At 37.2% G+C, this 16,450-nt stretch overlaps 1 protein-coding gene across 1 annotated transcript in view; it reads left to right on the top strand.

The window, feature by feature from the left end:
* Positions 1-4,153: 4,153 nt before the first annotated feature.
* dnajc6 (DnaJ (Hsp40) homolog, subfamily C, member 6) overlaps positions 4,154-16,450 on the top strand; it is a gene marked incomplete at both ends in the record, with an annotated part of 30,907 nt that continues 18,610 nt past the window's right edge. Inside the window, 2 exons of the mRNA XM_079245450.1 lie at positions 4,154-4,358; positions 9,874-10,009. Of these exons, the coding sequence (XP_079101576.1) occupies positions 4,154-4,358; positions 9,874-10,009 (341 nt within the window). The remainder of the gene's footprint in view (positions 4,359-9,873; positions 10,010-16,450) is intronic.

Raw genomic sequence — 16,450 nt, 5'->3', positions numbered from 1 at the left:
TTTTAGTACTTAGCGGAGCTCCCTTTTGCTTTCATGATCTGCTGCAAACGTGACGCATAGCCAGACAGCAGTTTCTGGCAGCGTTTCTGTGGAGTCTTAGTCCATTCCTTGTGGGCAAAGTTCTCCAGTTCACTAATGTTCTTGGGTTTGCGTGCTGCAACTACCTTTTTCAAATACCACCAAAGCTTTTCAATGAGATTCAAGGCAAGCGACTGTGATGGCCACTCTGATATCTTCCAGGACTGTTTTTGAAACCAACCAAGCTCTGGTGGACTGAGGTATGCTTAGGATAATTGTTCTGTTCGAAGAGCCAAAAGCCAAGTTTCAGCTTCCCTTCTGACAGCATCACATTTTCTCTCAGGATTTCCAGATCCTTGGTTGAGTCTATCCTGCTCTCCACACATTGTGTGTTTCCAGTGCCAGAGGAAGCAAAGCAGCCCAGAGCATCACATAGTAGCATTGAGCAGACTGAACATGACTTTTCTTGTGCTTTTGGATCAGTAGTGGTTTACATCTGGAGTTCAAGCATGAAGCCCTCCAGCATCCAGTGTGCGCCTCACTGTGGAAACTGAAACTTTGATGCCTGCCGCCCACAAGTCTTGCCGCAGGTCTTTTGCAGTCAGTTGAGGGTTTTTGACTCCCTTCCTCCTTAAGAATCTGGTAGCAGCCATTGATAACTTCCTCTTTGTGCCACGTCCAGGTAGTGTGGTCACTGTTCCTTGAACTTGAAACTTGCAAACTGTGCTTCCAACTAGGAACATTCAGTGCCTTGGTTATGTTTTTGTATCCTTTTCCTTGTTTATCCAAAGCAGTGATCTCTCTTCTGAAAGTTTTGGACACTTTAATTGACTTAGCATCTCTAACATGCAATCTAATGTCAAAGTCTACGGTCTGGGTATTTGAGGCGTTCCATCTCAAGCACACCTGATGCAAATAATGAAAACCTTGGTTGGTTGTATCAGGCAAGCTTAGGACCACGCCTAATTTGCATGTGCGCTTACGGAGAATTCTGTTGAGTACCAATGACCTGGTCAGAGGCCAGACCTCAACCTGACTGAATGTCTGACTGAACTATTATAGACCTGTATGTAAACAAATCCTCTGAAACCTGAATGAACTGAAGCAACGTTGTAAAGAAAAGTGGGATCAAATGTCTCCACAAAGATTGTTTGACAGAGACAATAACATGCAGGAAAGGATTTGCTCAATAACTGATACATTAGATGTACTTACACTACCAGTCAAAAGTTTGGATTTAATGGGAAAGTGTATCCAATGTGAAACTTTGTCCAAACTTTTGACTGGTAGTGTATGTTTTTATACAATACTTGTGTAGTTCAGCAGTTTTGTGTAATATGTAAAAAGTTACTGTTTATTTGAGGTTTTATGTGCTCTGGTTTTAGACCTGGTAAGGACCAGAAGTTTTCCTTTCCTTAAAACCTGAGCGAACAAAAAGTTTGTCATACTGAAAATTACAGTTATGATAAAAAGGCACAAGAAATTTGTCAATTTCATAATATATCATTTATATCACATTGGGGAATTCTAAGAAAAAGCTGTTGACATTTTTTTTTGTGGAAATCAAAACATAGTCTTGCTAATTAAATGCTAATTTAAAATGTGGCATAATGTTTGTGATGTCATTTTCAAGGAAGATTTAGCATATTTCACCAAGACCATGTTTAGTCAAAGAATGCTCACAGCATGGCTCTTTATAAAGTATTCAGAACTGGACTTCCTGCTGTCCAGATCTGACATCCAATAAAACCATTTCTAGCATTATTTGGAAACAATTTTTTTGTTTAAAAAAAGGAAAGGGAAAAAAAGAGCAAGAAGGCCCAGAACTGTTGAGAAAGTGACATTTTCTGTCAAGTCAAAAATATAAAATACACTTGTCCTCAAAACTACAAACATAGTCCTGGTTTTCCAACACTTATGTTGGGACGATGTAACTCAGTGTTAAACAATGGCCAGCTTTGGCACAACTTTATTTAAAAGGGCAAACATTCTGAATTTCATTATTGTCTTTTTTATATATTGAATGGAAGGTTTTTTAATGAGTATTTCATACTATTTGTTCCACTCATATTGTAAGTAAATTCCCAACAAATCTTAATAACGTCTCAAAATGTCATTTAGATCTCTTTCCACAGTCTGCTTCGGCACATGTGAATACATGCCAATAAATTGCTTTCTGTTTGTTTTGTACATAGTGGCAGCAAAACAAAACCTGCTTTGCAGTTTGTCTAATTTTAACAAAGGTCACTAAGTGGTACCACAGCTTTATATTTAAAATGTAGTTTTTGGTTTGGGCCTCTTATCCGTGTTTAGACAACAGTAAACCCACATCCATAAGGATTAAACTGAGATGCATACATTTTGTAGAAACATACCAGCTCACTTGGAACAATAAACAGAGGTAGAAAATAACAACAACAAAGCAAAATAGTGACAGAGAAAATTATATCAGTAAACATTTAATATTCACACTTGAAATTAAATTGAAATAGTAAAATGTTTTTATTAATAGTGAAAACTATCCTCAAACTAATTATTTAAGCTGTTTGCTCCCATTCATGTTGCATTTACACAACCAAATACAACAAGACTTCTTTTGTAGGTGACAAAAAATTTACCAAAGAACATGTTTTTATTAATAATTTTTAATATTTAATATTAAATATTATTTAATTTAATAAGTGTGAATCAATGACCATGCATTGTGCAGTGCACCTGCTGTGCATCAAGCATGTAGGCCATCAAGTGGCAAATATTAGTAAAGACAGTTGAAGAACATGACAGGAAGCTGCTTAGTAACAATGCAATGGCAGCACGTTGCATCCGCTAATGCTGAGGGGATCGTTCTTCCCTTTTGGACATTCCATTCCCACTGTGCTTTTAGCTTCCGTCTGCTCTCCAGAAAGGGTTTCCCAGGCTCATGTCCTCTTTTTCAGAACCATGCCGGGCGTCTGTTGCCAGGGGACAGGGCACAGTAAGGGAAAAAGCTGTAGCTGATCAGGGTTTTGTCCTGCGAGAAGCCAGGCTCAGAACACAAAAAATTAGACCTTGAGTGACAAAACTCATAAAACTGACCTTATAAATGGATCAACATGCTAAGTTTTTTTTTTGTTTTGTTTTGTTTTGTTTTTTTTTAGTAATAATGCATGTATGTATGTGACAGAATTTTCTTTTTACAAACAAAAACAAAACAAAACCCCAGTATGATGTCTTGGATACTGACCTCAAAGATCATGAAAAGACAAGTGATGATAGTTCATTGCTGTTATTATGGCTGTTTTAGTGTGGTGGGTGATTGTGATTACACAATTTTCAGACATTTAAAAAAAATATACATCAATTATTAAAAAAATGCCCCCAATCAAGATATGTGACTTGAGATAAGGAGCATAAATTCCATTGAATGTCAAAAATAATGAAAATATTGTTGAGAAATGAGATGTAGGGAAACTTGAGCTTTGATGTCTATAATATGTAATATTTATGTCATATTTAATTTCTGTAATAGATTTTTTGAAAAATGTATTTATTTATCTTTTAAAGTGAATGTTAAAAAAAGCAAACAGTTAAAATTGTGCTGTAATAAAATTAAACCAACTCCTTTTGAATCCTTATAATATGCTCATAAATTTCAATTGGAGGACATTTACAACAACATCCGGTGAAATTGCTATAACCATGTAGAGAATGAGTTGAGAAAGGCCTATGGTGTCAGCTACTGATGATATGAATAATTGATGCAGCACCAACATTAGAGGACCGAGAGTTGGGGCGGATTTCCCTTTAACTCGGTCAGGAACTAACAGCGGACGCAGCAGCAGCAGCAGCTTGGTAGTAAAAATGCGGCGCTGAGAAAAAGAGGAGGCGATACAGAGGAAAGGAGAGAGAGGGAAAGAGCCAGCAGACAGACCTGCCGGTAGAATTGTCAGTCCTCAGAAATCAGAGGAGACCGGTTGTCCTCCCCCTCTCTGCCCTCGGACATGTGGAGCACTTAGCAGCAGCAGCAGCAGCAGCAGCGCGAGGAGCGACGCAGCCTGTAGCGGCGGCGGCGACGCGGCGTAGCGTTTAGCCCTGCACGTCTTTGAGGGGCTTCTTTTTGTCTTTTAATTTTGTTCACATCTTGCATTCTTTGGGAATGAGCTTGCTGGGGGCCTACAAGAAAAAGACTAGTTACGATGGCTATGAATGTTTGCAGCTGGTCGATAGCGGCGGAGACAGATTCAGCATCAGCAGAGGGAGCAGCAGCGTCGGCGGCGCTCTCGGAGGCTCCATCACGGCCACCCTCGGACCGAAGGCAGGCCCGCTGAGAGAGGAGGACTGCAGCACCATGGACAGCTCAGGTAAGCGTCCTCATCGCCTCTAATCGTTTGGAGGGTGATTGTCTGCTGACATGGAGAGAACTTAAGTAAAGATGTGATGACTTTACAGAGTGTTACCAAGGCCTGCAACTGTCCTGGTAGATAATGGCTAACAGCGGTGAAAGTAGCCTGTTCAGGGATGCTACAGCCTACACATGGGCTCCTGCATGTGCAGCCAAATCCTACACTGACAAAGATATATTTACACTATCTTAAGACGTTTTAAGTGTTAAATAAGCTTATATGATTGAACTTTCTATTATATCTTGGGTATTCTGGTGTTTCTTGGCTCATTTTATCATGTGCTCACTACAGTATAATCTCATTGGCTGATTAAATCCTGGAACAATTTCAAGCAGAAGAAGCTACAGATAATAATTCTCACAATAATCAAGTTATTATGAATGATGTCATATCATCCGGTTAATCAAACTCAAAACTGGTGTGTAATGTTTTATGAGTAATGTGCAGGATCTTATCTGTCTATCATTAATCAGATTATTCATTTCAGTCATTTATATTTCTCATAATAATAAGCAACAACCTTATTCATTGTCCACAGTATTCATTTCCCAAACAAACTATTAGATGTAAATGGCATAAGGTTAAATGACTTAGTGTTCACACATCAAATAACTATGAAAGGCAAAAGTGTAAAGTCAACAAAGATGTCTTTACGGAGAAGCTTGTGTGTAAATGATGGTTGTGCCTGTGGTCACCTCACTGCAGAGGTTTATGGAGTCATCCAGCTTCCAGGGAGCATTTGTGTGAAACAAAAGAAGTGTGGGAGGGTCAGTGGGGAAAGGGGATTGGGGTTGGGGAAAGGGTGGGGGGCACTCTAGTGTCAGATTGTGTCTAGACCGGCGGGCATAACCCACCCTTTTACTGTTGGTCTTTTTCATGTGCATTTGTGACCATCTCTGTTTGTGTGTATGAGTGTCTGAGTCCATTTGTCCTATTTTCACAAAGCGAATATTGAAGGATAAAGGTTGGCACTTATGAAACACGTGGATACTTTCAAACAAGCCAGTTTATCTTTTTGACAAAGACGAGGGTCCCCTGTGCCCCCTATGTCCACTTCTGTCTCATTTTCTGGTGGTTAAGACCTCTTCTCCTGTTTTACCTGATACAGATGGGATCAGAGCCTGGTGTCTGCATTAGCAGGGTTTGTCACTGTATCTGGCTCAGCAGTCTGCACACTCCCACATCCATCTGGACACAGCGCCACAACAACCATTTAACAGACTAGCTAGGATGCAAGTTGTGGATTCAAGTAGACATGCAGGAAAATAAATCTGGATAAATATACACTTCCTAAATACTGCAGTCATAATTTACTGCAGTTGTTCAAAAACAAGAAGAGAAACAGAAAAGAAGGTTATTTTCCTGACTGATCATCAGGTATTGATACCACTTTTGTCGTCTAACACTGATCAAAAAATATTCTTTATAATTACATCTGATTAAGTTAACAGCATTACAATATATTCATATTCATCAGGGATACGTAGCAGTATAACTTACTCCCAGTATAACAAGCAAAAACACTGGAATTAGCCTCGTGATTAGACATTTTTCAGCAGAAATAGCTCTGCCATCCCTCAGAATGACTTATGAAATGCTTGATATGTATGTATGTATGTATGTATGTATGTATGTATGTATGTATGTATGTATGTATGTATGTATATATATATATATGTATGTATATGTATGTATATATATATATATATATATATATATATATATATATATATATATATATATATTATAAATAAGCTAGAGGGATCATTTAGATGTTTAATTTTGATTCAAGCTGTACAAGCTCAATGTCAAGCATTACTTTATAGTATTATACAATTTATGACAACAAATGTTTGATACAGAGATTTTTCTTTTTTCTCATTTCCAAACTATGTATTAGTAGCTAATAGATATCACTAGGTATTAAACTAGGCATTCCTAAGTGATGTTATATGAAGGTGAAGAGGTTGCGACTTTTCACAGCTAATATTTCTGAATTTCTGTTGAACCGACAGCCTCTAGCTACCAATGTGTTTCTTGCTTTTGGTGGACGGTAATAGCTTGCTTGTCAGTCACAGGACTGGAATATACTCCGGTTAAGCTGTGTAGTAGATGATTAATCATAGGCTCCTTGTCTCATCATCGGCATCTATAACTAAGCAGATTACAGTTTGGTTGGCACCAGAGTCATTCAAGTCCAGGATGCTATGAAACCCCTGCAGACTCACAGCCCTCATGTTTGCTTGTCAGGCTCTGTTAAGTGTGTATGCAGCAATCATATGCCACTCACACTGGCCTAAGTATTGATGAAGAAAGGCTGGAGGCCGTAGGAGGAGTTTGACATATTCAGACAGCCTAATGATCTCTGTGGACATAACTAGAGCTATCTTTCACTTTATCTTTTCCCTCTCCTTTCCTCAGTAAACCCCCCCTTATGTTTTGTTCAGCTTAGTAAAAACAAGAGGTAGCTGAGGAAGTGAAGAGGAGTGAGCTATAGGCCTGGTCTTTTTTTTTTTTTTTTTTTTTTTTGGAACAGTTCTGTTTGCTGTGAGTTTTTCTTTGAAGCATGTCTGTTCCCTCAGCATCACTGGTACCTCTACCTGCGCAGGTATCAAGTATGATTGGCACATCCAGGTTGGATTCACTTAGCCTTTGATTTCAAGGTTGAGCAGGATCCTATTATATTCACTGGGTGGGAGATGCACAGTTGGAAGCTTAAAATAGGCCAGAACTTACTGGTGAAATTACAGGCTTGCTTGAAGAAAGCACAGGGGGAGTTTCAGCTTGTACATCTGAGTATAGGCAGGATATTTATGGTCAACCTATGGTCTCACATCAATTCATGAAACACATTTGACCAACTGACTCATCTCTGTGGACCCTTTGCATTAGCATAAACTTCAAGAGGAATGTTATTTATTAGCTTTAGAAATAACTTGCATGAATTCCCAGTGATAACAGTAAAAGAAAAGCACAGTTGTTGCTGTTTTTAACGGCCTAAATATGACCTTACAGCTTTTATCTTGCAAGCGAGGCCTAACTTAAACAGGGAGAAAAACTAAATCTATACAAGTTAGCTTCAAATAACGACAAATGCCAGCTAAAAACCCTTTACTTGATCTAATTATCTACAGGTAAGTAAAATATAAAAATATTCTGAACTATTTTCTGATGTAGTGGCATTAGTCAAGCAGCGTGACTTATTGTATCAAATAGGCAATTTTATATATCAAGATATGAAAAAATTGGGGCTTAGTCAGGAAACAACAGGGTGGTTTATATGTACAGCTGGTAGTAAATGGATAACACCTTTACTGGATGCTATCTAGAAGGTGTGTTAGTTTCATGAAGATGAACACACACAAGTTCAGCTTGAAAAAGTTGAAAGCAGAACATTTGTTCAGTTCCATGATAAAATGAGGCATCTGGGGGTTCAAGGATCAAGGTTAGTTTTCTTTTTTCCTGGTGGGGCAATCAGTTCTTCAGCAAGTAGTAAATGACAACTAATGACAACACAACAATAAACCATCAACCCTAAAAACATCTCAAGTCTCAAGGTTACAAGCTGCAAAAGGACAGATGTGGTTTTTATAATACTTTAGTCTGTTTGCATGTAAACAGTAAGTGTTGCTCTCATTTTCACTCATTAAAACATACATACATACAGACAGACAGACAGACAGACAGACATACATACAGACATACAGACATACAGACATACAGACATACAGACATACAGACAGACAGACAGACATACAGACATACATACAGACATACAGACAGACAGACAGACAGACAGACAGACAGACATACAGACAGACAGACAGACAGACAGACAGACAGACAGACAGACATACATACAGACAGACAGACAGACAGACAGACAGACAGACAGACAGACAGACAGACAGACAGACAGACATACATACATACATACATAAAATCCTTAGTTAGCTTTCGTTTCCATGGATTAAATTCTGAGTTTTCTGTAGAAAAGTAAGAGAGTAGAATTCAGAGTAGAATTCAGTAAGAGAGTGGTGTTTATTTATGAGTAAAATGTAAAATAAATTATAACATGTCAGCTTTCTGCTGTAATATTTTGAGCAAATAAAACACACAGTTTACTCTGTTTATTTTAACTCTGAGAGCAGACAGCACTTCTCTCTCAGTTGATGTCCTTATAGATAGTCTTTGTAAATCTTTGGATGTAAGAAAGTCTGCTCTTAACCCTTTATCAGGCAAGTGACTATTTTTTTTTTTTTATCCCTTTGTTTTCTTTCATTTTCAGTATAAAACAATTAAAAAAATGTAACAACAGAATGGAGGTCTTGGTACATACCAGAAGGATAATTTTAGGTTCAAATGTCTAATTTCAAGGTATTTCATTGAGTACCCTATAAAGGGTTACCTTTGAGAAGAGATGTTGACAAGATGTTGAGGTTGAGAAGAGATGGCCAAACTGTCCTTACAGCTGCATCATTTTAAATAGATTATATTTTTCATTCTGATTATTTTTTTTAATTTTTTTTAAGCAAGCCTGAAAGTTTTTTCAGTGCAATGTGCCATCTTCATTTACTCTTCATTTACTAACATATACTGACACATTTTAAGGAATCCCACCTGTATTCCATTCATTGTGATTGAATACAGTATAGTATAGGAATCTACTTTCCCCAGTAGATTTGCATCCACTCATTTATTATTATTTTAATAATATTTCACCAAACATTTTTTAAGAATCAACCTCTTTCTTTATGCATTCACTTCATTAACTTTTCAAGACAATGCAGTTATTTTTTATTTTTCCTTTTTAAGATAGCCCACCGACACAAACAGTGCTAGTCTAACTATGAAACATGGTACAAACCCAACCCCAAACTGCTGATTGAGACATAGGACTCCATCCTGAAGGACTGCTGCTTCAGAGCATCAGTCCACGCTAGTAAGATGATCGGTGAGGTCACTGATTGCAGGTTGAACTCTGAATGGGTTCCTGTGGAACACTACAAATATAAAAGGTTTTGGATAAATCTCTGTGCTTAGAGGTGATGCTTTAAAATACCCTGTTGAGGGTTTTTTTCTGCTACAGTGTGCATAATGCCATTTGATTTGTCAGCAAGATAACTTACATATCGAGTGATGATGCTGTGGTTGCCATGTGTGACAATGAAAGAGGGGAGAGAAATTCTCAGATCACCAGAGGGATGCTGATTCAGATGCAACACTTGGGTCTCTTCCAACATTTGCTTATTCTTCAGAGTGTGCACATACACACTATATACACATAGACAGTTCCACACAGGTCCAGATGCTGTAGTATTTTTATGAGTCTCGTTTCTCATGTCCTTGCCCATGTTTACTTTAAACCTCTATGTATTTACAATGACTTATCGCTTCCGAAGTTAAAATGAAAAAAAAAAAAGAAATTCCAGCACCCACAAATTCTTCTTGGCTAAATCTTCCATGTTTCCAGATATGGATGCTAACTATGGTGGAGGCCTGTTGGACATGGTGAAGGGAGGAGCTGGGAAGTTCTTCAGCAACTTCAAGGACAACTTAAAAGACACCTTGAAGGACACCTCCACCAAGGTCATGCATCAAGTAGCCACGTAAGTGATCTCCACATTTACAGTGTATGATCTGTAGTTTGTTACTCATGTTATCAAAGTCTGATTCGACTGAATGAATGACAGCAATATGGAGATTGTTTGTAATGCCTATCGACTAGCTATCAACTAGCCATCAACTAGCCATCGCTAGTTGATAGTCGGTATTTGCACAATATTTTGTTTTAGACATTAACTATTACATTGCAGATATTTGATTAGAAAATATTTATCATATAATCTTTACAGTATGTTGCTTGTGTGATGTAATGACTGCAGTTTGTTGGTAGTTTAATTCCTTTATAAAACGTCATCGCGCTCAGCATAACAACAGACCATCGTTTTCACTAAACCACAGTACAACTAAAAACACGATCACTGTTGCAAAGAAGTGTGTAGTGTTATTACCATATCACCCATTAAGGCAGAAATTACGTAGTTAGTCCATACTGTCAGTGTTTTGTTTTTTTGTCTAAGACTGACCTCAGATTTCTAAGCTGAAGTGATTCCCATCTTCTCCAGTCATTAAAACATGAGAAAAGATCCCAATATGAATATTTATTGATTCATCACTCTGTTATAAATCTAAGAGAACAGCTGACAGGCTGGTGTGGTTTGATTTTGCTTTTCAGTGGTTCTTATATCCCAAAAGAACTTTCCACCAAAGTTTCTGTCAAACTTGAAATGACCAAAACACCTTGAAGTTTCTGGGTGTTTCCTGTTAGTTAAAACAAACATCCCTGAAGAAAATGGTTGAGCTTATGCATAGTTCACAGACTGTAGTCCTATAAACTCTGCTACTAAGAAGAGAAACTTGCTTTTGTGGCTAATTTACAGCACCTCATTTTTTTTTTTAAATTTAGCATGTACACTAAAAATGGGGATATGGCATTACACCAATAGTATAATTGTTCAGTTAAGGGGTGCAATAATTTTACTTTATTCTTGTTGGTCTTAACGTGTCAAATATAGAATGACGCTTACAAAAAATTACAACTGCAAAAGACAAAACAAATGTCAAGCATCAGGCTTATTGTTTATACTTCCAGGAAGAGGTGTATTAAATGTAGATGCAGGTATGAATAATAAGCCCATTTTTCAGTCGCCAATTAAGATGTTTGAGTGTGACAATTTTTTGTTTCCAAAAACCATCATTTCCAAAGAAAACTTTCTTAAATCCATGTCAGTATGATATATTGGTAACACACAGACATACTTTTTAAGACAGTGAGTGGGACACTGGTAAGAAGCCAGTTACCACATCCTTTTCCTTGGGATTATCCCATCAGTGTTTTTGGTCTTTCTATGTCTGCAGAAGGGTATTAATGCAATATGACATATTGACATATCTCTAAATCGAAAATATAGACAGCCTAGCATAGAGCTAAAAATGCAATTATTTAAAACTTTCCACTTTCTCTATTTCTTTTTTATGTGTGTGTGTTTGTTTTCATATATTTTTTTTAAAAAGGGCATGTAGACTAGCTGGAATGCATTGTTGCTGTAACACCCTATATTTCACATGCGGTGACATCAGGGGCTTTTTTACTGTACGATATCAAGTAACGTAGTAAAGCTGTTAGCAGACCGAGCTGACCTGGTTGCTGCTCGTGATACACCGTAACTATGATCAGATGTTTTAATGCCTGTCAGAAATGCTACAAAACTCAGGCTGGTGTTTACAACGAGATTTTTTCCAGCAACTTTAAAAGTGAAGCAGCTCAGTAGAGATGGAAAGAGGAGGTTGCAGAGTCTGGCACAGCTCGGTCGTCCCAGTGTGTTTGTACACAGGCGTTTGGACAGGGCAGCACAAAGGGGCCTCTGTGTAGTCAGAAACACACACAGTTCCTCTCTCTCTTGACTCAGCAAATTTTAATCATGTTTATTCTTCCCTTGTGTCTCCCTTCCTCCGCCTCTCTCTTGTCCTCTCATCCCCCCCCCCTCTTTTTGCTGGTTCGCTCCTCTTCTGGCTGAATTATTCATGGAAGTCCATTGTGCCAAATGGCCAGTGCACTGCTGATACAGAAGGATTCATTTCATGAGAGCCTTGTGTGCCGGGATGTGTTAGTGGAGACTGCGTAGGCATTTGTGAATGAGGATAATGGGGCAGTGGAAGCAAGGCTGCTGCATGTGGCAAGCACCTGAAACCATAAGGAAAGAAGGTTATATGGGCAAAGCTTGCATAAAAGAAAGCCGTTTTGGATGTTTCAGAAATGCATTAATACCCTTCTGCAGACAAAAACACAGACGAGGAAATCCCAAGGAAAAGGATGTGGTAACTGGCCTCTTACCAGTGTCCCACTCACTGTCTTAAAAAGTATGTCTGTGTTACCATTTTCATGAATGTTGTTGTAGAGTATGGACTATTAAAACAACTGTCTTTTGGTCACTTTAAATGACTTAAGTGCTCAGTTTGTGAGGGTGTAACATGGAAACTTTTCAGTCAAAACCAGCAATTAATATGAAATTCAACAAAATTCCTGAGAGTTTGGTCACTTTCATCTTCCCTGCCAAGCAGGGAGTTATTTCATGTTGGTGACATCTTTCATTTTTCTTATTCTAAGCAGATGATGTTACAAAACAACATATAGGAGCCAAATGTTGGACTGTAGTTCGCCTGGTTGCTATTAGGGGGCGCTGTATTGTTATCTGAGGAGGCAATGTGTGTGAATATGAGGGGAAGATGTCATTGGGGTGATTGGATGTTTGGCCCGGAAGGGCAAAGAGTTTCTCATTGCAATTATGTGAAGATACATTGTTTGTTTGTTGGCTGAGTTGGCTGCAACTGAGTGGACATTCAGTCATTATCGGCAGTGTAAAGGTGAAACGGCACGTCAGCCTACTCCTGAGTCCTTCATTCCCAGTAGCTCAGTAATGGACCAATAGCTCCTTTATCACCATTTGCATTTTCATTCTGTGACAAGGGAACTTCTGTCTGATTTTTATTTTCTTTGTATAAATGAAGAACTAAATATTCTTATTTTTAGTCAATTTTTTGGGAAAACAAGCTAATTAACAGGCTGAACTGTGCAATCCAAAATCAATGGTCAGTTTTAACTTTAACAGTGGGTCACAAAAAGGGGTTTTCTCCTAAATATTTAATTAATGCAAAAATTTGAGTAAAGGTTGAAGAGAGAAAAAAGGATACAACTTCACTAAAAATTCCTACTCATGGATAAACATGGAGGACCAGGGAATTCCAGCTTTCGTGAAGTATAAGGGAGCAGTAAATTGCATGACGATTAGTCTTGTTAAACAGAAAATTGCACTGACATATGAAGGTTTTTCTTCTTTAGCAATATTTCTACTTGAGGTTTTTGGTGTAACTTCTTTAGCAAACTGTTCGTCTCATGACCAAATCCGATTTTACGGATTGCTCTCTGCTTCTGTCTTATCTGTAGTCAAATCTTGTTTGTCTACTTAGCAGAAGAGAAATTTAACAAGAAGAAAACACACACAATCTGTCAAAGGTATTCAGAGTAGTGTGTGTTTCTGTTTGGGGGACATGCAACTGTGCTGGAGCCAGGATGGCTGATCTGGTTTTGTATAAGACACGCTGTCCTTGGGCTGAACCCACACCTCCTCCCTACAGAACCCCCCTTACTCCAGTCTCCACATCAGACACACTCATCTCTGTTCCTCACTTAGTCACTCTGTTACTTTTTTTTTTTTTATTATTTCCAGTTTCATTAACGCCCAGTTTGATCAGTATGTCTTTCAGTGAATTATCTGAAGGGGAAATATCATCTCATAAACCACCAATACATCTTGTGAAAAAAATAAAAATATTATAATTAAAAAAAATTTTATGAAGTAAATCAGTATAACTGCAACAACAAATACTGTGTTGTCTTGCTTGAATAGACTGAAAGTGACAGAAGCTAAATTGGGAATTAAGTTTAGAAAGTTAACCAACATGCATTAAATTGCTCTTTATTTATTAACCTTTCAATTATTATGGAGACAAGCAATGAGAGAATCCTTCTCAAACAGGAAAAGAGAGAATTTTGGAGAGGTGCATGAAGGGAATGAAGACAGCCTAGATCTAAATTAATATCCATCGGGACCTAACCCACTTACACTGTTTTATGAGTGTGTGTGTGTGTGTGTGTGTGAAGTCACTGGAGACCATGTCAGAGGACCTCTTTGTTTATGGAATTTGGTCTAAAACTGCTTTCATGCTCCAGTGTTTACGTTTTAGTTGGAAAACATAAATAAAGCCCTGCAGTGGTGCTGTTATCTTCATCACGCATGTGAACATACAGCTGTGAAGTCCACATTTGGGATTTTGCTGAAACCAAACTGTTCAACATGAACTGATAAAATATTTTTAATATACAACATGAAGGACTGACAGAAGCAGTAGAAAACTAGATGCTAATTTGATGCACTGGTGTGTTTGTGCTGATTGCACCAGCTGTTGTGTACAACACTGAGTTGTTTCCTTCATCATTGTCTCACATAGCAATACTTATTTGAATAATAAAAAAAATAGCATGGCACATGCTTTTTAACCTTTGCTTGGTTCTTTGACATGCTTCACAGTGGATTTTTCATTCATACAAAACTTTTATGCAGCACTTTAAATTCTATACTTGCATGCATCATGCCCACAAACACACTGATGATAAACCTACAGGTCTCATAAAATGGACTTAAGAAGTGTTAAGTGCATCTTCTTCAACAAATCACTTAACAGAATATGTTCCCAGTGTAAAAAATATGTCTGTTACTACACCTGAGTAATTGCAATAAAGCAGAGAAAAAAAATTCCAAACTTCTGTTATTGTCTGTTTTTTCTCCCCTAGCATAACATAACATAACATAACATAACATAACATAACATAACATAACATAACATAGCATAGCATAGTGTAACATAACGTAACGTAACGTAACGTAACGTAACGTAACGTAACGTAGCGTAACGTAACGTAACGTAACGTAGCATAGCATAGTGTAACATAACATAACATAACATAACATAACATAACAAAGCATAGCATAGCATAGTGTAACATAACATAACATAACATAACGTAACGTAACGTAACGTAACGTAACGTAACGTAACGTAGCATAGCATAGCATAGTGTAACATAACATAACATAACATAACATAACATAACATAACATAACATAACATAGCATAGCATAGTGTAACATAACATAACATAACATAACATAACATAACATAACATAACATAACATAACATAACGACATAGCATAGTATAGCATAGCATAACATTCAGCAACAAAATTATGTCTAAACATTATTGTTTGCACTGAGATACATTTTGATCTTCTTTTATGAATATTAGGGTTTAAACTATTGAACAACAACAGTTATTAGCAATTTTTTTTTCATTGCAGGTGATTTTGTCTGTATTTTCATTCGGGTTTATGATGCAAAATGATGAGTGCAACACATCTTCTCATCATCTTTTCTGATCGTTGTAAAAGAAGAAATAAGTGAAAATAATACAAGATATAAAATATAAATGTTGCATGCTTCTGCATAAGGAAACATGCAGTTTTTTAGGGGGGTGAAGTTAGTCGGCTTCTTTATTATCATTTGTAAAAAGAAAAACAAGAAAAGGAAAGAAACATAAGCTCGTACACAGACAACCCCAAACATCTTACTAAGATCTCACTTCTAGTGGGTTTTATGTCAAAATCAAATCTATTCAATCAATTAATGCACTTAATAGTCATCAATACAGTTGTGATGTTGTTAAAAATCAAGTATAAGTTTGGTTTTGTAACTTTTTTTTTATGATTAAATGTTATAAACCAAAATATCAAGGAAATAATTGGATTTTTCAGGAAACCAAAAACAATCATGAATTCATTCATTTTCTATACAGACTTTATTTAATTCAGTGTTGTGGGAAGGCTGGAGCTTATCTCAGCTGCTACGAGGCGAGATGTCGGGCAAACGAAGACAACACAGACTGACATAGAGAGGCAGACTCAATGCTGACACTCAGTTTAATCACCAGTATTTACTGACTTCACACTCAAATTGAGTTTTTTCATCACCTCTAACACTGGATTATAATCAGCTGTAACTCTCATTACAAAGCCTGGGCGGTGTCTCATTTGCATACTCCATGGCTACTAGCCAAGCACATTTAAACCTGATCCCTGACTGCTTTAGTCCAGTTTATTTCAGGACAGTAGCAGATGAAACAGCAAATTATCTGTTCTTGTTGAATAACCAGTTTGGTTTCTGTTTCAGACTTTATAGAAATTATTTAGTTAAATGCAACTTTATTTCTGCAAAATAAAGGAAAGGATTGTCTCATCTTAAAACAAGATTATATTGAGTACTAAAGAATTAATTAAACTAATTTAATAAAGGTTTTAAATGTCACATTTCATATTCATTTTTTCCTTTTTTTATCTAATTGTAGCGTCAACACATAATGAAATTAAAACGG

This window comes from Telmatherina bonti (genome assembly GCF_933228915.1).
Source record: "Telmatherina bonti genome assembly, chromosome: 8".
NCBI classification, from domain to species: domain Eukaryota; kingdom Metazoa; phylum Chordata; class Actinopteri; order Atheriniformes; family Telmatherinidae; genus Telmatherina; species Telmatherina bonti.
This window is presented reverse-complemented; position numbering and strand designations above follow the sequence as displayed.